Consider the following 21,610-nt stretch of genomic DNA (forward strand, 5'->3'; position numbering starts at 1 on the left):
GTTTTCTGCTAAATAAAGAAATTTCTCCTCTTCCAGAAATATCTGCCTGGTAGTCTGGGAGTGACTGCTAAAGGAGATTTACTAAAATGATACACACTGCAAAAGAAAAGTAGAAAAAACCAAATCTGACAGGCCCTCCTGAAGGCTAATTTGTAGACCTTCCCTCTAGGAAGCCGAGTTTCTGACAGAGCCATCACTGCTCATGTGTACGCTCTGCAGCAGCACAGGGGCTGCACTAATTAACTTCATTCCACCTGCCCAGGAAATCGCTCTGAAGGGAGGAGAGGCCACGGGCAGCAGAGAATCCAACACCAGGCAGGGCTGCCAGGAAACCCTGCCGGCCTCAGCAGCTGGGAGCAGCTCTGCTGGGTGCAGCTGGAGGGAAGCACCTGATGGCAAATGTTCATTGGGTTTGTCCTTGAGCGCAGACTGGCATGTGGAAAGTGGGTCACTGGGTGTGCTGCTCCTTAGCAGAGCATGAGCGTATTTGGTTATGCACTGACTGATCAGTGCCATGGCACTGCCTTGGGATGTGCCCAGAACAGGGAATTAATTAAAACTGAGCCTGCTACTGATCGTGGTGATGCAGGAAAAGACTGTTACCTGCTGAAAACCAAAGATGGCTAAATGCAATATTAGACAAAACTGAAATTTATAGCAAAACACCATTTAAAGGAACAGAATGCAATTTAAAATAAGACTTTAGCTCATTATTTCAATAATTTAGGTCTCTTTCAAAGTCAAAAGGAAACCTGGTCTTCAAAATGTTATTTGCAGCACATACTCAAACTAATGATAATGCAGCAATATGAGAGAGTCACATTTTCAAATGTTCATTCATTTCCCAACACAGCTGCAAAGTGTGCCTGTTTGGTCCACGATATAATAGGATATTTTGGTTCTGAATAATTGGACTTGAGCAAACAAGAGAGTCAGAGGGGGAAAAAAAGGACTTAGAATTCAGAATTTCCTACATTTTACCCATGCTCAGAGACTGAGGACACGAACTCCATGTGGATTTTAAAAAGCTCTTCTGCACGCCCTCTCCAAATTACTGTGTCTATGCAAATTGCCAGCTCTCATCTGCACTGTCTGATTTGAATGAAATTGGGTATAAGTCAGATCAGAATTAATTCCAGCAAGAGACTTTCAATGTTCTTCTTACAAGTTTGGTGTTCTGTGAAGTCACTCTGAAAGCAAAGACACTGCAAGTCCCGTCAGGCCCCCGTCCTTCCAAAGGTCACAGATGAGACTTCACTGAGTTACAGGGAGAGCTCATCAGCCTGGGGAGGGGTCTGAGAGCTGCTGGAATGCCTGCACCCACCCTCACCCTGCTCTCCTGACACTGTTGGGCTTTTGATGGCATCACAGCAGAGCTCCCCTTCAGCTGGAATAGGAGGAGAGAACAAGAGCTCTGCTGTCCTCAATCTGCCACGTTCCTGTAACAATACCATCACTCACTCTGGGGAGAGAAAGAGAGACCTGTGATCATATCCCATGCCATGCCAAGCAAGTGACGGACACCAAAAAAGCAGGATGCCAGCAAGACTCTGAGGGAAAGGGCACTTCTGTGCTGCTTCTTGAAAGGAAATATTTACAGAGAGAAGAAATGGTCTGTGCCATCCTGGAAAAGCAACAGCAAGGTCTGGCTGAGGCCATGCCCAGAAACAGCGACTGGCTACCTGCAGGTCTTGTCCTGGCACACAGAAGCCGTGGGTTAGATGGAACCCATGCTCCCATGAGGTTTATTCTGTTTTATACCAGTCCTCAAGCTCTGTAATGCATCCCTTTGTAGTTTTTCAGGGACTACCCAAATCCCATTTCCCTAAACACAGAAAACTTCCACTTTTGCATGTTTGTCCCTGGCCAGAAATTAGCAAGCCTCATTCTCATTTCTGTCCCTGAAGAGCTCCCCATTCTATCTCCACTCCTTGATCATCATTTGTCTCCTTCCTGGTCTTTTCCTCTCAGCATCCAGCCAATAAAGACATTTATTTATAATTAATGGACTGAGAAGTTCCTTGATTTCTTTCTGGCTTACTCAGAATTGCTATCAGAAATCTTGGCTGTTGCCATTGACACAAATGGAGCTTCTTCAAACGTCTGTGAGCTGATGTGAAAGCAGCAGCTCCCAAACTCAGCTCCAGGACTGGCACAACAGAACTGGAGAGCGCTGGATTGCAGAGCTGCCACTGCTGGAGCTGGGAACTGCCCCTGGATGGCACTCAGGACAGCTCAGCTTCATCGCACACAAGTTGATTTTGAGACACTGGGGAATATTGCAAAGCTGTTTTAAACCACGTGGCTTTGCTCAGCAAGATGTGTTTGGAAATCAAAGGGCGTAATATACATATTTGCTCCTGGTCTGCACAATAAATTATGTATTATGTCTATTTCTCAGTTCAGGATTCCTAGACAGGTAGTTAAAAATATGTGAAATGATTTATTCAAGGTTGGGAACACTTTCAGCATCCATAACAGATCTCAAAACAAGCCATATTACTCCAGAACGTACTTTGTTTTCATAAAACTTCTGAACAATTTAACAAATCTTCTCAAAACCAATGGTTTATGATTGATCTTATAAATTTCCCATGGAAACAGAAGACACCCTGTATTTTTAAACCCTGAAAGGCACCACACCTGTTAGCTTTCTTAAGAGAAGCCACCTTCTTTAAGGAGGAAGTTTTTCACAGAAAGAGTGGTCAAATACTGGAACCATCTGCCCGGGGAGGTGGTGGAGTCACCCTCCCTGGATGTGTTTAAAAACAGACTGGATGTGGCACTGGGTGCCGTGATCTGGTTGAGGTGCTAGAACATGGCTTGGACTCGATGATCTTAAAGGTCTCTTCCAACCTAGAAATTCTGTGATTCTGAGACTACAGCTCCCCAAAACTGTCTCAACAAAACAAAAGCTGTGTGCTGTGACTGGCTTTGCCTGAGCTCACCGGCCACACACAGACCTGTCCCTGTCCCTGCTGCAGTTCCTTCTCCCAGGCAGACCTGTCTCTCCCGAGCCACAGGAGCTCCTGGGGCTTTGTATTCTCTGCAGGATTGCCTGGGCTGTCTGCAGTTGGCACAGCCAAGAACAGAACCTGTTCTAACACTACAGTCCAAGCCCAGCTGCATTGTTTCCAGATCATTAAAAATGGGACTCTGCCATGTAGTTACTAATTAGCACTTAGTAAAGATAAGTACAACTTCTGACAGTGCAAGGTGGTTCATCATTTACATAAGATAAAAAGCAGGGTGTTCTCATTGTACACAAAGGAACAGAGAGGAGATGGCACTCCCTATTATGGATAAGCATTTTGTTATTCTGAAATTATTGTCACTTCACCAAATTAATCTTTCCCTTTATAAACCTAATTTTAAATTCTCTATCACTAAGCAGAACTCCTCTAGACTTGAGTTGTGCTTCAAAGCCACCACGTATTAATATCAGAACACAACAGCTATGCGACTCATTTAATTCTGCTGCAGTAGAAGGTTTTGGGGATTCCAAGGATCTCTGGTATGGTATTTATTTGTGCTGCTGTGATCTATTTGATAAACCCAGGCTCCACTTAGGCTGATTTGTTGTTGAGGTTTATACTGCAGACTAATTCTGAAGAAGAGTGCTATAGTCAATAACATTTTCCAAGCTGTGTCTGTCAAACAGCAGGGTATACGTTCATACATTTTTCTAAATGATGTTGAAATATTTGAAAATATTTCTCATTTTAAAAAGATGTATTGATGTACTGAAGAAAAGCCTGCGCATCCAGTTCCTCACTGCCTACAAACTGTGGCTGTGCCAAGCAGAGCAATCAGCTGGCGGCCCTTTCACTGAAAGCACTGAACACCACAGAGTCCCCGTGTGAATCCCACGCCCAGCTCTGCAGTCTCCACCCGAGATTCACCTTCCCCATAACCCAATTCCAGCAGCTCCTCAACGCGAGAGAATGCAGCACCGTAACTAACTGGGTCGGGCTGCAAAGCCAGGAGGGGCTGGAACACACTCTGAGAGCATCAGCCACGAAGCAGAGAGAAACTGAACACCCCAGGCCCCGGTCCAAACCGCACGCACTCGCTGCCAAGCCCAGCGGATCCGGCTGGGTGCAGCTGCTCTCCCCTAACGCTCCGTTTGCAAGGTGTGCGGGGTGACTGGCACACCACGAGGATCACTTTCTACCTGGCTGCAGCACCATTTCCCTCTCCCCGAGTCTAGATTAGGATTTCAGGCAATCACGCCTTTTGGCTTAATAGCTGCAGTTTTCAGCTCCAAAGGAATACAGAGCAATTCTGACAGGCACCAAAGTCCAATTTATTGGGATTGAAATAGATACATTTGTCTTCTCTCTCTGTTTATGTCTGGTTTTTGATTTCAAGCCCACCTTTCCCCAGGAACCACAAAGATTTACCGGTGGCTTGCTGAGCTCTGTAGGGCAGCTGGCCAGGATTTAATTGCCCCAATCAGCTGATAACATTCTCCACAGATTAAACGATTGTGGCACAGGGACCCAGCCTGTTTTTATGCGGGCCAAACCAAAGAGAAGCCTAACATCTGACCAGCTTGCTCCTGATTCATGCTGTAAGAAATATTGATTGCCAATAAGAGAGGGAAAAAAGAGAAAGGAATATCAAGCAATTCTCTCTAAATCTCAACCCTTTAGACAATAATAGTTGTGAAGGAAGGGCAATGCACCTCTCAAGGATTTTGAAAGCTGCCTCCTCTGCAGCATCATTGGACAAATCTGACTGAATGCCTGCTCTCTGAATGCCCACGGGGCATGAATGGCCCGGCTGAGTTTACAACAGCAATAAAGAACAGACTTTCAAACCGAGTGTGGACTGATGTATACAGCAGAGTGCAAAATAAACACACTAAAGCTGCTACATAATTCTGTCAAGCATATGGTTAAGTTGTGATTTTATTTAGAAAACAGATTGTAAGAGTGAAGTGATGACAGCTGAGTCTATATTGGTCAGTCATAAATAAGAGTACTCTAATAGAGCTGGGTTTGTAACTGATCACATGCTGCCACACAGATTCAGTGAGAGCTAATCACTTAGAAAATAGAGCTTTTTAAACACATTTTGCAGCTCATTTTCAACTTTACATTGCTCAGTTGAAAAATCCATGATTACTGCACCTAACTTTTAAGAGGGACGGGGGAGTTACATTTACGGGCTCAATTAGACTTTGCAGCTCCTGTTGGAGGAAATGACTCCCTGTGCACGGCAGAGCAGCCCAGCCAGCTCGCAGCTGCCCTGCAGCACCGGGGGAGAGCCAGAGGCGCTCCCTGCCCGGGCTGACACTGTGCCCGTCCCCGGGACACCGCTGCAGCGCCAAGGCTCCGACCCAACCGGTGCCCCTGGCTTCTTGCTGCCAAAGCCAGGGAGGACTTTGACACCTCTCAGACTGCCCTCACCCCCAGGCACAAAGCTGGATTAAATGCTAAATTTGGATTATTAACCTGGTATTCCAGTTGGTACTCACAGGGTACTGAAAATGGAGCAAATGCAATGAGGACGTTGCATTTTTTGTTTGTTTCCACTGGAAGAGCAGGAGAAGCTGCACTGGAATCTGGCCCTGGCCCACGCCAAGATCCCAGTGTGTGGTACTGCCGATTACTGAAACCATTATACTCGAGGAGACAAACAACTGGTAATTACCAGGCTTTACATGCCCATTAGGTTAAGCATTCTTGAAAGTATATTCATCTGCCATCACATTTGCATTCTGATAGCAGATGAGAGAAATTGGGTATTAAATCTATTGGCTCTCTCAGAGGGCAAACAGAGCAGAAGAGTCTATTAAATCACAAAAGGAGAAAAAATTCCTTGCTGTTCCCCTGTATTGCCTGACCCATCTTTACAACCTGGCAGGGTGTTTGATACAGCAAGGATGTGAGGCATCCTGGCAGCACTGAAGGGAAATTATCAACTCTCCTGAACATTGAGCAATTCAGCCTCACCTCTTGCTTCAGCTCACCTGACTACAAAATGCACTCCGATTTTTTGTAAAACACTATGAAACCTAAAGATAAAAATCAATCTTATAAGTGCAAAAGTCCTTTTCACCTACTTTTTCTGCCTTAGCATTTACTCAGATTTAAGGAACACAAATCATCAGGTAGCCACATATTGATAGTTTCTAGTTTTTCCAAAGCTTCCTGGCACATTCAGCAGCACGTTCATACAGTTCTCCAAAGAACACCATCTCTGACGGCTGAGATTTCTTGCCAGCACCTCTATGCATGAATTCTACACTTCATACATGCAGTTTGTTTGGTTTGGGTTTTTTTCCAGGTGAAAGCCCAGAGCCATCAGGAGATGTCCCTGGCAGGGTTTCAGAGTTACTGGTCCCTGACTTTGGTGCGGTGCTGCAGCCAGCCATGGGAACAAACTCCCCTCAGTGAGGAGCTGTGATGTGAATGGCTTCCTGAAGCCTGTCCCTGTTCAGGGAGATGGCAGTCACCCCCAGACAGAGACAGTGATGCATGAAGGACTCGCATCCCTCTGGAGATGTTCATTTCAGGCTGCAATAAATGCCTCACCAGAGCAGAGAGCTTTGTTTCAGCTGAGCCATCTTTCCAGCTCCAGCACATCCAGCTCAGCTTCCAGAAAAAGCCACATCTGCCACACTGTGAAGATGAGAAGTCTGCCATAATTGAAAAAGATTTTGCCAATACTGTCTTAAGTAACAAATGTACAGTCAATCTCTCGGTGCCTCTCAGAGAAATGAAAAAAGCACATTACAGCCAGTTTCTGTCTGACAAGGCCAGAGCAATCTCTGCCAAGTGCCACCCTTACAAGCTTTTCCTAAGACAATGGAGGAAGAAAAACAAACAAACATTGAGTCTATTCAGAGCAGTTATTCCAATAGTGCCTGGCTGGTCTGGAAACACAGACAAAAACCTGAACACAACCAGAGGGGGCACAGAACATCAAGGATTATTTCCATGCTCAAATGCACTCATCCAAGTTCAGAGGCTGAAGTGAAAGACTGTCAGCTACACAATAACTTAATAAATTGTTGTGGCTTTGAGCAGGCCCTGGAAGCATCCTGCACACATCTACATGTAATGCTAAACGAAATTCCAGAGGGACTGAGCCCCTTGTTCAGAACAAGTGGTGATGGAATATTCAGGCTGCTCACAGCAGCCAGGGCTACGCTCAGTGACAAGCAGCCTCCAGCACAGACAGTGCTACACACTCAGGCCAGCCTTGCAGGTGACACTGGCTGTTCCCTACAGGTGCATCAACATCTGTAAATCAACACCTGTAAGTACCAGAGCCCAGTAGTGTTGAACTGGGCTGATATTTTAAATCAAACTGATAAATTAATACACAGCAAGAAAGAAAACCACGTGAAGTCCATTGGAGGTGGGGCCCAGGGAAGGAGGATGAGATAGCTGCAAGCAGGCTGCTGTCCTGTGAGAACCTCCATGAGATGGTTATTTGCAGAGAGCTGCCCTTGGTCCTGTGTTCAAAGTGCCTGAGAACACTCAGTACAAAAGCTTTGGTAACTCATGCCTCTCAAAATTATCCTGAGCCACTGGAGTCATAATTACACTGTCATAATGAAGAGGGAAAAAACTCTTCTAACAAGTAAATTCTTGTTGTAAATTGCATTATGAAAGCAGTAATTCCCTCTGAAGCAGGCATTATCATGTCTTACTGCCCACACCAGTTCATTATGGTGCCTCTGCTGTCCCAGCGGAGCCTTCTCCCGGTAAATGAATGTTTTGGGAGGATATTGCCAACCCGGGACTTATTACTTAATTGAATATGGAAACATTTAGGCCATTAGCATACATTTAGAAGTGTCTTATTTCACAGATGTTAATTTATCTTGGGGAATGCCCTTCTTTCTTCCCTCCTCCTTTTTCTCTTTCAGTCCTTTCCCTGCAGCCACCTTATTTATTCAGTTAGGTCTGAGTTCAGCCGCTCACAAGCCCGTGGTGAGCAGCTTACTATTTTAAAACCTTCCCAAACTGAGATTTGAAGTCTATTTTCCAAAAAGTGCACAGCCAAGCACTTCCTATCTTCCTTCACAGCTGAAAAGTATCACCAACTCTGGGTGGTTAAGAAAGCCTAAACATCTCTAGCTAAATGATGAGATTTTTCAGGCATTCCAAATTGTTTTATCCACCTAATTATTACAAGACCTCAAATCCATGCATAGAGCTTTTCTCTGCAGGTATCTCACTTTGGGAATTTTTAGCTAATAATATATTCCCTCTAACAAACGGGTCAAGAACCTAGAGTAACAAAATAAAGGAAATTCTCACCATTCCTTCATTATTAAGAGACGTTGGGAAACTTGCAGTAAATTCCTGGAACTTGCCAACCTGGACAGGACCCTGCATGTCCCAAAGTAGGGCCCCAGTCACTGCAGAGGTGTCAAGTCATAGGGCTTGGTTTTTCTTATCAAGTTTCAGTGAGGGCTGAACATCTGTATGGTCACAAAAAACCTGGTTTTTGAAAGCTTTTTGAACATTTTGAAAACTAATCAAAAATAGTGCCAGAACTCGCACTGGGCCGCAGCCCAGCCCCTTCAGGCCCTCCCTGTTCATTTGAACACCTCTCTGAACAACAGTGGGAACACCCAAAATTGCCTTTCCCCTCCTGCGGTCAAATCTGTCCACCAGCAATGGCTTCAGCTGGTGATGACTGAGGTTTTTCTTTCACTGTTTACAGATTGCTCCAAGTGACAGATTGGCAGAGTAATTACTGTCTCTGCTAGATCTGGAGCACTGACATGGTTTAGAAAGGGTGTCTCAACATAGAATTAATTTATTTTTATTTGATAAATCAAAGTCAATTATCATTTCTAGCTGCAGAGGAAAAAAAGCCTTCATAGATGAACTCTAAAAGTTCAGGACCTAGATGCAGGAAATCCTATGCCTGAAATAAAACAATATATGAAGCAAAGAAGCAAGGAAAACCCAGCAGGTGATTTAAAGCCATTTTCAGTATCTGTTAGCTTGAGTAATGAATACTTGCAATAGGCAATTCCTCAAAAAGATGACAATCCTTAAACCCAAACCCTTCAGAGCTTTTAGGCATTAGATCCCAGGATTTATGAAGATATATCTTTTTGTTGATAAGCCTTTACAAAGCACTATGTACCAGAGTTCCAGCAGGCACAGCTGGGGAATGAACGGGCAGACCACAATTAAAAATAAGTAGGAAAATGCAGGGTCCCTGCATTACTTCAGAGCAGATGTCTGTCCTGCTACTCCAGCCAATTGCTAGAGAGATCAGAGAGCCCTGAAGTGGCCACATCAGATTTTGTGAGCTCAATTCTCTCATGTCAGCACAGCCCAACACGGCACTCAGAGGCTGAGGTTCCTGCCCAGCACAGCCAGCCTGGCACAAACCCACGGTGCTGTCCTCCCCAGGACATGGGAGAAATCCCCTTTCTTCCTGGAGAACAGGAGAATGCAATCTTCACTCATCAAACAAAACAGTACTCAGGCTGGGACACAGGCTCCAAATGTGCCTCCTTCCCCCAACCCTGAACACAAGCTGCACCTGCACGCAGTGCTACTGAATGCATTACACAGAGAAGCATCACTAATGCTGGGCTTCAGAGCTGAAGCTCCTAAGGATATCCCCGGTCTGCACTCAGTGTCCAGGGCCCACCGGTCTGGCCACCGATGCCCAGCTCCAACATCCCAAAGGCAAAACTTCTGCACTGACAGCCAGGGCTTGGTTGCACCATTTAAAGTTGTTAGAGATTTAGATCAGATTCTATCTACTATAATACACATCAATTATTTTGTGCACTGAACTATCCACCCCGGGCTATTACTATCGGGATTCTTTGTGATGGGGTTGAAGAGATCAACCAGCACAAACACTGATTCTGCACCAGCAGCTCCCCTCGCTCCATTCCCAGGGGAATTCCGTGCCATGGCACGGGGTGTGGATGCAGCAGCCTGGAACAGAGAAACAGCAAACACACTGCAGAGCGCTGGGAAACGCCAGTGCAGCACCCCCAGGACAGAGGGGCAGAGCAGGGGACAGGGCTCACACAGGCTTTGGGACACTGTGCTCTGTGAAACCTGCTCAGGGCTCCAGGAGGGACCGGCAGGAGAGAGGAACCTGCTGCAAAGTGCCTGATGCTGTGCAGCCTGACATCTGATAAAGTGACAAGCCAATTCATTACCACGGCGTTACAAGATGTTACAAGGATCTGTCAGACCTGTTCAAGTAATAACCTTAAATCTGAAAGGGCTCAGATGTGCCATTAGCAGGAGGAAACTAATGTTCAATTTTATTGTGATCAAAAATGCACTTTGAGATTGCCTGATGCATTTCATACGAGTGTGCTCATCCTATATAAATGCTACCCTTAAAAACTGTGAAAGCAACATTTGAAAAGTCAAACTTTTCCAATCATTTCAAATCAAAGATTACTTTCCCTCCCATGAAATGTCTTATTTCTCAACACACTTAGCCTTTATTTTTAGAAGTACTTTGGAAATAGAAAAATCCTTACCCTGGATGAGATTTCATGTTTTACCAGAATATTAGAGGAAGAGTTCTTTGACCCAAAGTTTTACAAGAACATTTTACATATTCAGACACCAAAATACAGATAAAAACAGAGCTCCCAAGCCTGTCAGCAGTAACTAGGGAAGTGCAAGGAGCTGGAATGGAAATGTTGATCATGTCCTGGGTGTGTAATGCCCAGTGCTGATGAACAAAGAAATCCCTGCACGGGTCCCACGTGTGTGCCCAGCAGAGCCTCGGTGCCCCTGACCTGTGCTCACACACCTGCAGTCCCTGCCCTTGAGCAGTGGCACCTGAGCACATCCCAGGGCGTGACATCTCCCAAAGTGAGATGGATGGCAGGAGCAGCACGCGCAGCCTGGCACTCACACCCTGTCAGTGCCAATCACCCTCTCCATCTGTCTCGCCTGTACCAGCACAGCCCTGACAGCCCCTCTCATATTGGTTCATTTCGGATACAGAGGAGCTGCTCATGTGTTCTGCACTGAGAACTGAGCAGCTCTGGGGGGTGAAAACAACACTTCTGACATCTGTTCCATAAACTGGGGGATTCATAGTACCCCAAACCTCCCCTTTTCTAAACAAACCACCACCAAAACAACCCAAACCTGTATTTCCCAGCTACAACCACGTTCAGTTGATTTCTGCTAATGTTCTTCAGCTCTCCAAATTAATGAGTCCTATTGGAGAGCTGGTTTTCCCCAGCCAAATCTCCCAGTGTCTCCAGAGTGCAGCAGAACAGGAATGCTGAAGCGCTAGATCAGCAAGGCAGCGGTGCAGTCCCGAACAGAGCAGCTGCAGTGGCACAGAGCTCCCTGATGTTCGTAGTCTCCAAGCGATCAGGAGAGGAGGCAGACAGAGTCCCTCAGCAGGACAAGCAGAACACACCTGTGCAGCCTGCCTGGGCCAGTGAGCCCCGGGGCAGGCAGCCACCCCTGTCCCCCAGAGTCTGCCAGCAGAGCACCCACGCTGTCACACAGCTCCGAGGCACTGCTGCTCCAGCCACGCCGAGCCAGGCGCTGGGACGGGGCTGGCAGGAGGACAACGGGCCTTGAGTGCAACAAACCTGAAATACCAGAGGGCTGCAGAGGCCACTCATGGGGTAATGCTTGGCTGGATCTGTTTTCTGACACCTGCTCAGGCAATGTGAGTTGATTCTCAAGGCAGAGGATGTTAACTGGAATAATTTTGACAGAAGGAACTATTTTCTTCTTCATATAATCCACAAGTCCAACAGGAGGTAATAGAGTGCCCTAGAAGTCAATAGTTCTTAAGCACTTGTCTCCACAGTGCCACTGACAATTTTGGGCCATTAGCAAGTCACTTAGCAGTGCAGGAAAGCTATTTTGCCATCCAGAAGATGGAAAAAAATTATATTTGCTTGACTAGCTCATCAACAGGCTATGAAAGTTAATTCCTACTTGCACAGTGTGCTGAACACACCAGAAACCCTGGGAGCCTGCTGGAGAAGCCTCTCCCAGGCAGCAGCAGAGGGGTGATTCCACCCAGCCCTGCTGCAGAAACACCTCTGGAGCAGCTCGTGATGGGAAAGAACAGTCATTTCCACAAAACAATAAAGAAATGACCAGTTATTACCACAAAACACCAAAAAGACACAGGACTCTCTTCTTCTTAGGTCACAGTGTCCAACTCCTGCTACCTCAATTCATTTTTACATCCTGACTGTGCAGTGAAAAGGCTGAAATGAGAGGATGCATATCAAAAGAAGAGATAATGTAGGTTTTGTTTGGGTTTTTTAATTCCTTTTATCTCATAGCTAGAAGAGAGGGAGAAAATTCAGTTATGAGAAGATTTTAGAAGCTGTTTAAACCAGAATGTGGAAGAGGATGTTTTAAGTGCCAGAACCAGAGCTATGGAAGGAGTAAAAAATGTACAATAGGTTTCTTTTCAGTCTGGTAGAGGAGGTACGAGTTCAGGGCTGGGGTACCATGAAATAGCCACATCAGCTAAGGCTAGAGAAAAGCCCATCTCAGTTTTATGTGGCTGGTAACCTTCCTGATCACTTGTTTCTGCTATTTAAATGTGATTCAGCTCAGCACGAAGAATAAGATTTGATTTAGCCCAGCACTAGAAGAACACACAAGCTATTTGATAAAATGCCAGTCTCGTTCAAATTTTCTTGCTGTGTAAATTGAGTGCTAATGATCTGGACTCTGCTCCCCTCATGTATTTATGCAGCCCTTTTCATGTTTGCTGGATTATTGTCGATTGACTGTTAGATAAAACAGAGTAAGAAGCCCATGTAACAAACTCTTTGGGCCTTTTGGGGAAAATCTTCCCAATTCTCAATAAGCACTGCTTACTCACCACCACAATTCCACACCAGTCCCTGTATTCCCGCAGTTGTCATCATTAAAAATACCAGAGGGAAGCCACAAAGCTTCCCAGTAGTTGGTAAAACTGGTACCTACAGATGTCCAACCCCCAGCTCGGGTTTACAAATGCAGAAACAGCACTGATAGTTTATAAAAAACCCTCTTCTCCAGTATTGGAGGTATACAAGTTTCCATTTCAACCTTCCATCATTCCCTCACAGAGGATTCATGAAGGATAATTAGAAATTGAGTAACTGTAAAAAGAAAAGAAGCTGCTGGTTTTTTCCACTCACGAATGCATCCAGGCCTAACGCTAAGTAGCTTAAGGCAATTCTAGCTCTCTAATTTCTTTGCTGATTCATCTCCAGAAATAGGAAAACAAATTTAAAAGGTTGCAAGCAGAAAGTATCAATCCTGTTGACTTTAAAACAAAACAGAAGGTAATGTTTATTAGGCCCAGAAAACAAAAAAAGCTAATTAGCAAAGAACTGCATTTACAGTGTGCATTCAGCAACGTCCTGCTCCTGGCTTTGGGAACTCTGGCATGCTGTGGGACAGCACAGAGTCAGCCCAGCAGGAACTGGGGCTGGCTGCAAACAGGAGCTGGAGCTGTGTTACACCACAGCTTTGGAGCTGTAATTGCTGAGAGCATTTGGAAGGACTGACATGAAATTATGCTTCATGTTTTCCTTTCTCAAAGACACTTCAAACAAAGATCCCACTTCAGTTTCCAATACCTGTACCGTGAAACTGCAGGAAAACAGCAAAACAAGACAGGCTGGAATACTTTCTATGAACATCAGGAAACTTTCAGCACCAGTGATGGGAAGGAAGAAGAGCCTTCAGCCCTCCCTGGCCAGCAGCACGGGAAAAGAAGGTGAGAAGGGGGAAGCAAGTGTTGAATGAAGCTGAGAAACCCTCTGTTTCCTGAGGCCCAGCTGGAGCTTTCAAGCTACTGCAATATTCCATCTTTACCCATCCTCTATATTTTATCTCCTTCCTCTCCTCTATCTCTCACACTCATACGGAGTCAAGACAAATATTTTTAATTTCCTGAGCTCATTAAAAAACAAAACCGAGGCCTTGGCTCTTATGGGCCAACTCTTTCCCAAAATTAAAAACAGTCCATCAGTTCCACGTTCACGCCTCTAAATCTTGCCTTGTGCAGAACAGCACAAGATAAAAACCAAGGGTACCTTTCCCTAAATCTTTTAATAGTCAGAAGTTTCTAGAAGGCTCCCCTTGAAGACAATTTCCCATTAGAAAGGGGACAGGGTTTACTCTAGGCACAATAGTTCTGAAACAGAAAATACTCAGCAGTGATGAGTAATTTTTTACTTTTGGCTGCTTTGCATGTCTGTTTCTTCATTTTTGACCTGCATATCCTATATTTTCCATCTGTTCAAGCCATAGTTTCCAGTCCACTGGAGCAAAAGCAATGGTAAAAGCATTTTGCCAGCAGCCCTTGGCCTCACGTCAGGAATATAGTTCCAAATCTTGCTGCCACTCAAGGCAGAACTTTGAAAAATAATGGACTGGTTTGAAATAAAAATTAATACAATTTTTCTCATAAAGAGTCACATTGGAGGAGGGGGGAAAAGATCTCTTCCTCTATCAGAGGAAGATCAGAACGAGACCAGACAGATGGAGAACGTGCCATGGGGGGGGGACAGACACAGAAATCACAATTCTGATCAAAAAAGCCCAACCAAAAACCCCTTAGTGCTGCTGTAACCAGATCCAAGAGAGGAAGGGCTCCCTAATTCAACAATATTGTACCTCCTGACACTGCAACAGTCTGAAAGCCAGGTGCTCTCAGAAAAGCAGGTCAAGAGAAATCGAGACTCAAGAAAGCAACAGCAAGTTAACAAAAGTTTGCTTTTAAAAGGTAACACCACAGTGCTGTTTTTAAGACAAGAATGCCACACTTTTCATTTTGAACTGATATTCACTCCCTATTTTTAGCTTATTTTTTGTTTTATGCTACCTTAGATCTCTGAATAAAAAGCTACAATTCAAACACATCTTTTCCTTTTTGTTCCAGAAAATTCATTTTAGAAGTATTCCTTAAAAAGTTCAGGTGCTGCATTTTCATCCTAATTTAAACAAAGCAAGGTTTTTGAAAATTTTATAAACCCATATGTAACAATTATCATGGTTGTAACCAGCTCCACTTTTAATGGATTACAGCTCATGGAAATAGAGATGCTTTGAAGTGAGATCTCCAAGACTCTACATTTACAGTGCAAACAAACACTTTTTTCCTTAATTGTTTTCAATGTTTATATTTAAACCTGTCTTCAAATGTAGCAGAAGATGTCATGTCTGCTGATGTGATTAAGTCATTAGTACAGAGAATAAACACAAAGTCATCCCTGAACACTTGCTATGAGGAACTGGGATTGTCTGGCCTGAAATCAGTTCTCAGGAAACAATTTAAATCTTAGATGGACTCAGAAGATGAGCAGCTGATCTGGTGAGGAGATGTGCTTGTTCTCCACCAGAGGAAAAATTGCCCTTGAATCAGCAACCAAGTGCTGTGGTTATTCAGCTGATACATCACACTTGCAAAAGGAAAATGTCCTGATTTTAGGGCAAATAACTTCCCCCAGAAATCCCCCACAAATCTCCCTGGGGGAAGGGGAGGGGAAAAAAAGTTACTGGGGTGAGCTCTTAGTACTGAGGCCAGGGGTGCCAAACCAGAGTTACTCCTTACTCCAGCCAAGGCAGACGTGTGAGCCCTTGAATGCTCCATTTCCAACCTGGCCCCATTTTCTCTCTGGAATGGGAGATGTGCCATCACCACAGAAAGGAGTTTCCTCCCAAGATTTCTTAGGTGGCAGCTCCAAAATGTCTCTGGTGCTCAGCACAGCTGTGTATGAATGCAGTTCCCAGCCTGTGGCATTTGTGCAAGAGGGGAGTTCACTGCTGCCTCCTGGGATGCACCTGCTCTTTTAGAGGAACCTTCTGGAAGCTTTGGCAACGCCCACCATTTCTAGGACAAACACCTGAGACAAATCAGTCTCACCCCCAGAAGGCAGAGTGTGACACTGACCTTCACTCAGGAAGAGTGGCATGAGCCATTGGTAAGGAATGAAAACTGGAATTCTCTGCAGACATGGACTTCCCACACATCAGCCCCACAACCCAGTGCTGAACACAGGGGCAAGCTGGAAAGAAGAGACAGCTGGACAGTCCCCCTGGCAGGCACACACACCTGCTCTGTGCCCCAGCCCAGTCCTTGCTGGTCTGGCTTGGATTATACTGGTGTTACAGGGAGCTGCCCCTGGAACAGCTCAGGGCTTGGACAGAATGAGGTGAACCACTGTGGCACTTGATGTCACATCCAAACACCAACCACCACCCCCGGGGCAGTGCCTCACTTTCAGAAATTCTTTTGGTGGATCAATAATCTTTAGGAACCTCAAACATGCTGTAATACAGAACAGAGCTCACGACAAGCTGGGGAGAGATGCTGAAACATGTGAATCCTACCTAAATGCCCAATTCTCGCTCATTTCCTGTAAATAACTCTGTGGATTTAAGCTTCATTAATCTCAACATGAGTCCAGTGAGAGATTAGAAGAACTGCAAACTCCAGCTCTCAAGAATTTAGATGTTATCTCCTCTTAGTACATAGATATGTCCCAGCTCTACCATTTCGATTTTTGTAAGCATTCCTCAAAGGACAATTTCAGGAAAAGGCCTCTCACTCCACGAGATACATCTGACAATTCATACAGTACCAGACTGAGCAACATGAGTAATGGAGAGCAGCAATCGATGGACTCTTAGGCCATTTACACAGAGAAAGGGACTTCCAAGAGCAGAGAAACAGAAAGTAAGGTACCAAAGAAACACAACGAGCCTTACCTCAGTGTGAACCGATCTTCTGTCGAGTTTTTAGCAACAGACACAAGGAAAGTCAGAATGTCTCCTTGCTTGACAGCCTTTGGTGCATACTGGATGACAATATTACTATCCAGTCTCATTTCAGTTAAAGAAGGGGCAGCATGTGTCTGGTAAAGGAAAACACTTCCAATCCTCTGCAGGGGAGGTCCCGACTCATCGATGTCATTGCGCCCTGACCGGATCCCGTTGCTTTTCCTGACGTCCTCCTTGGCGCACTCCCCTCTCTCATCCCCTGCTTGGATGGAGTAGTAGAGCTCCACGGGGCTCCCTTCAGACCTCTCCAACTGTTTCTTACGGCCAGCCACCACGGTGGGGGGGTTGAACCAGCCGGGCAGCAGCTCCAGCTGCGCCACGCAGAGCCCCAGGTCCCCCCGCAGGCGGCAGCTGCCGCGCACCTCGCGCGTCTCGCGGAAGGCGAACACGCGCAGGCAGGGCAGCCGCTCCGCGGGGCTGTACTCGTCCCAGTCCCTGCCCACGATGTAGAACAGCACCTGCACCCTGGGCTTGCTCAGGTAGATCTTGGTGCTCATGATGTAGGCCTGCAGCTTCCAGTTAAAGGAGAACTTGTTAGTAGATCCAAAGGGATTTGAGGACAGCATTAAGTCCTGGGGCACTGGTTGTTCAATGGAAAAAGGTCCATAGCTGGCGTTCAGCACGGGCGGACTCTTGGATTTGTAGATGAGAAAGGATTCCACCCGGGACTGCAAGCTGGAGTTCCTCATAATATCCTGGTTGGCTTCCTTAAGAAAGAAGGAAACATCGGCATTGTGGATACGATAGGTCACCGGCAAGTAAGTGGGCAGCAAAGAAAACCTCTGTATGCTCTCCAGGATCCCTCGACTGTCAGTCACTGTTGGGAGGAAAGGAGAGTTTAAAAGATCAGATCTTCAGGTCACACTGCGATATAACCTCACTGACTTTACTGAGGGGCTGGACAGCGCTGCAGCTGGGATTGGTGACAACAAACCCCACCAGTCCATGCAGAGTGGCCTAGGCTCACAATCATTTATCTAATCAGCTGGGAAAACAATGCTGTATGATACATTCTGCACGACAGCCAGATCAAAAGTAGTAGCTTGTGGAGGTTTACGTGTGCCAAAGGTCACATCTGCACTGCAATGAGCATTTATCATCAGAGACAAAATGACCCAGTCAGCACCTGCAGCCCCAGATCACTGCGCAGGCACATCTGAGACATCTGATCATTACAGCAAGCTCCACCTGTGCAGGAATCCAGTGCAATGATTTCACATCAAATGCTGCAAATGGACTGCCCAGAGTTCACTTCAACCTTCTCAGCACTCTTCAAGCAATACACGGACTCCAAATGGCTTCCTGCACAAGGCTGAATTTCCCTTTAAAAATATTTGGCACAACAGCCATTTACACAACAGCTCCTTTACATCACTCTGGGAGGATTTCAAAGGGACTTGTATTGGCATCCAATTTACAGTCCCTTCTATTTCACTGCATACATGAATAAAGGGTTTTTCTGTAAATCACCATCAGGATTCATTGTTGCCTAACTCTCCCCTGTCCCCTCATCCAGCCGCATTATCTGGAGGCTGTACATCACTGCACACAAAAAACATTTCCAATGGCCCTGAGCCTCTCCCACTGCAGGGCACCTATGTTAACTCTGGCAGCCAGCAATTACCTGAGGCAGGCAAGCTCTGCATCCTTTCTAGGAACTGGCAGTCCCAAAGAATACAGAAACTTTAAAAATACAGATGCAAATACAGTGTCACTTTTTCTGATTGAACAGCTGGCCTTTGTGCTCATATCCTCTACCCTAATTATGAAATAAATTACCTTTTTTTTCCCCCACAGCAAATTCAAATCCTTACCCTTATTCAGAAAGGGGACAAAGGCATCCAGAGACAACCCAGTTTCTCAAGCTCTAATTCACAAATGCTTCAGTAGTCTTTTTTTTTTTGTTCAGCATCTGACCTAAATATTTATTTGCTCACAAGTACTGTGGTGGCCTGCACTGATGCCACTTACTCCCAACCAGGAATCTTCCGTTTAGGTACTGCAGCCCGCTTTGTCCAAGCTCAGACAAGCCACTTTTCCTGGGCTGCTGTCCAAAAAATAAAGGGTAATTCTGTTTCTTTCCCCTTAGTCTTTGTCTGTAGACTGCAAACACAACCAACTTATTATTTATGTAGGAGCAGCACCTAAAATGCCAAGGCTGTGATTTTGGTTAGGGTCTCCAGCCCCTAACACAATGCAAAACAAACTGAAGTTTAAAAAGAAAAAAAAAAAGAGTAAAAGACTTTCTAGATGTAAAAGCAAAACTATCTGGCTTCTTAAAAGATAAACCACAAAATCACCCAAAAGCCAGCAACAAACCAAAAGAAACCAACCCTAGATAAGGGTGGGCATCACTCAGAAGGAACCAATCTCAGAATGGAAGAGGCCAGGAAGAAAGGATTACACAAGGGTTTCAGAGCTTCACAAAATCCTTCTCTACATCTTGAAAAAGAAGAATTCCAATAAACAACTACAATAAAACCTTTCATTGCAAAGTTTCATTAAGGTCCACTCAAACCCCACAGACCTGGAAATAAAACCCATCTGAAGGACCAGGAAAGTGGCCCCAGCACACACCAACAGCTGAGCCTGCAGACTGCAAGAGCACTGAAAGCCTGTGATGGCCCAGAGGAGGCAAATTCATCCGAGATCTGCTATAAAGATCACTTTTAATAAAGAGTGAACTGCAGCTTTTTTACACACAAAACCACCTTCATTTTAGCCTTAGTCTTCCTCTAGATACTGACTGAGAGCAAGTGAGGTTTTTCAAGACCTTTTTCTAGATAATTCTCCAGCAGATTCCTGCCAGCCCTGATGGCTTTGGGGTAGTGAGCTGCAGGGCTGGAGCTCTGCTCCTCAGCTCATCCAGCCCCCAGCATCCTTCCCCATCCAACGGCCCATTTATAAATTCCACACTCCTTTCATTCTCCTCCCAACATCTTGGCAAAGCACAGCAAGGCATCAAAGAAGCAACATGGAGAGGAAAAAAACTGCAAGTATTCAATTTTTTATTCCCCTTATTTTGATTGCAGCTCCCTCCCTTGTGTTCCACAGGGAAAAGTACATTATTTTTATATTAAAATTAACAGAGTGTTTCGCCTCATAATTTTTTAATCCTTTATTTTAGTGCTTAATTATCTGAGGGATTAAAAACTTTTTCTGTGCATTCCCCATTCCCACAGGACAATGCTCCTCAGATTTCATAAATCAGTGACTCTTCAGAATAGGAGAGCAACACAAACGGGGAAGAATAAAAGAAGAGAAGGTGAATTTCCTACAAAAATAGGAACCAACCTCACAGCTGGAATAAGGAGCACTGGCTTTACACTGCTGGGCAGTGGCAAACCCGTCCCCTCCAAGCGCCCTTCCCCCAGCACCAGCTGTGAATGTACACTGAATTTGAACTGGTTTGTGCTGGAAGCTGACAGCAGCTTTCTAAACAGCCAAAGGCCAAAAATCCAAACAATTTTAAACTTTTATCTGGGGAGAGTTATAATCAGCACAAACAAAAAAAAGTCTCAAAAACAACACTGAGCTCTGCTGCACCATCTGGATTTTGACCGTGAAAGTTTATTAAGGATTCAGAAGGATAGGAAATTAAAAACAAAAACAACTATCAGCATCCTTATTTACAACCATGACTATTTTTGTAAAAATTATGCATGTTTTTACAAAGGCAGAATTGCAGAAGATTACCATTTTGTTTGTTATTGAGTGAGACTCAGCAGAAAAGTAGTGTTTTAAAGATTTAAATTATATAATCTATCCTAAATATTACATTCCATCTGTACCATCATAATCTAAGATCCACTGGAATAACCCACCTGAATGTTAAGTCAAGAGTGACACAGTGACTCTTCAGTGACTCTCACTCTCAGTACATCAAACAAAACAAAGGATGGGGAACTGAAGCGCTCTTAAGGAAACAGCACCAGGACAAAAAACAACCAAATTGAAGAACTGCAATTGACCTTTCCTGTACCACTGTGTCTGGAAACGTCTCCACATGGAGACCTTGGCAGCAGCAGAGCCAGCACTCTGCCTTCAGGAGAGGATGCCCAGCAGTGTGGAGGAAGCCAGCCAAGCCTGAGGCTGATGCCATGCTTAGCCAGGAGCGACCCCATCTCGAGCCCTTGCCACAGTGGCTGCCTGACCCCTCCTGCCCAGGAGTCGTGAGCATCTCAGCCCGTGGCCACCTGAGACATTGCCATAGGATGGTTTTCTTTCCTCTCTTCTTAGTAAACCTTCCTCTGGCTGATACAGTTTAAAAATACTTGCCATCGATGGGATTGTAGGCCAGGATTTGAAAGCACCTTGGGTCTGCTCCTGCACAGCCGAAGCTCGTGCACAAACCCTCAGCACCTCCTGTGTCACCTGCTGCACTCACCTTTCACTCATCCTGCCTTCCTCATGAACACACTCATTTTGCACCCTGGCTAAAAACCTCCCATCTCTCTCCAGTCATGGACCAGCAGCTTTCAGCCAGTGACAAACCACTCCTCACGGCTCAGTTCTGCTGCAGTTATTGACCGTGGCTTCAGAAAATTGAAGGAATCTGCCAGCCCACTAACTCCCTTCTGTATTGCCAGATCCTTGGGATTTCAGCCCTCACAGTTACTTTATTTTTGAAACAGTTCAATCCACAATCATCCAGCATTCATGAGATATAAAACTCTTCCAATCAATTATATAATGCTACTGTTAAAAAAAAAGTAAATTGTCTTTTTCTTGTAGATTGAAGGGAACAACTTCTTAGGGAAATTGCCTCCCCAGCTGCAGGCTCAGGCTGGCAATGCAATAGATGGAATTTGTTGCTGTAT

At 45.2% G+C, this 21,610-nt stretch overlaps 1 protein-coding gene across 1 annotated transcript in view; it reads right to left on the minus strand.

The window, feature by feature from the left end:
- TMEM132D (transmembrane protein 132D) overlaps nt 1–21,610 on the minus strand; it is a 186,321-nt gene that overhangs the window by 124,275 nt on the left and 40,436 nt on the right. The window contains exon 2 of the mRNA XM_038152288.1: nt 16,719–17,607. Within this exon, the coding sequence (XP_038008216.1) occupies nt 16,719–17,607 (889 nt within the window). The remainder of the gene's footprint in view (nt 1–16,718; nt 17,608–21,610) is intronic.

The sequence above is a fragment of the Motacilla alba genome, chromosome 15 (genome assembly GCF_015832195.1).
Source record: "Motacilla alba alba isolate MOTALB_02 chromosome 15, Motacilla_alba_V1.0_pri, whole genome shotgun sequence".
NCBI classification, from domain to species: domain Eukaryota; kingdom Metazoa; phylum Chordata; class Aves; order Passeriformes; family Motacillidae; genus Motacilla; species Motacilla alba.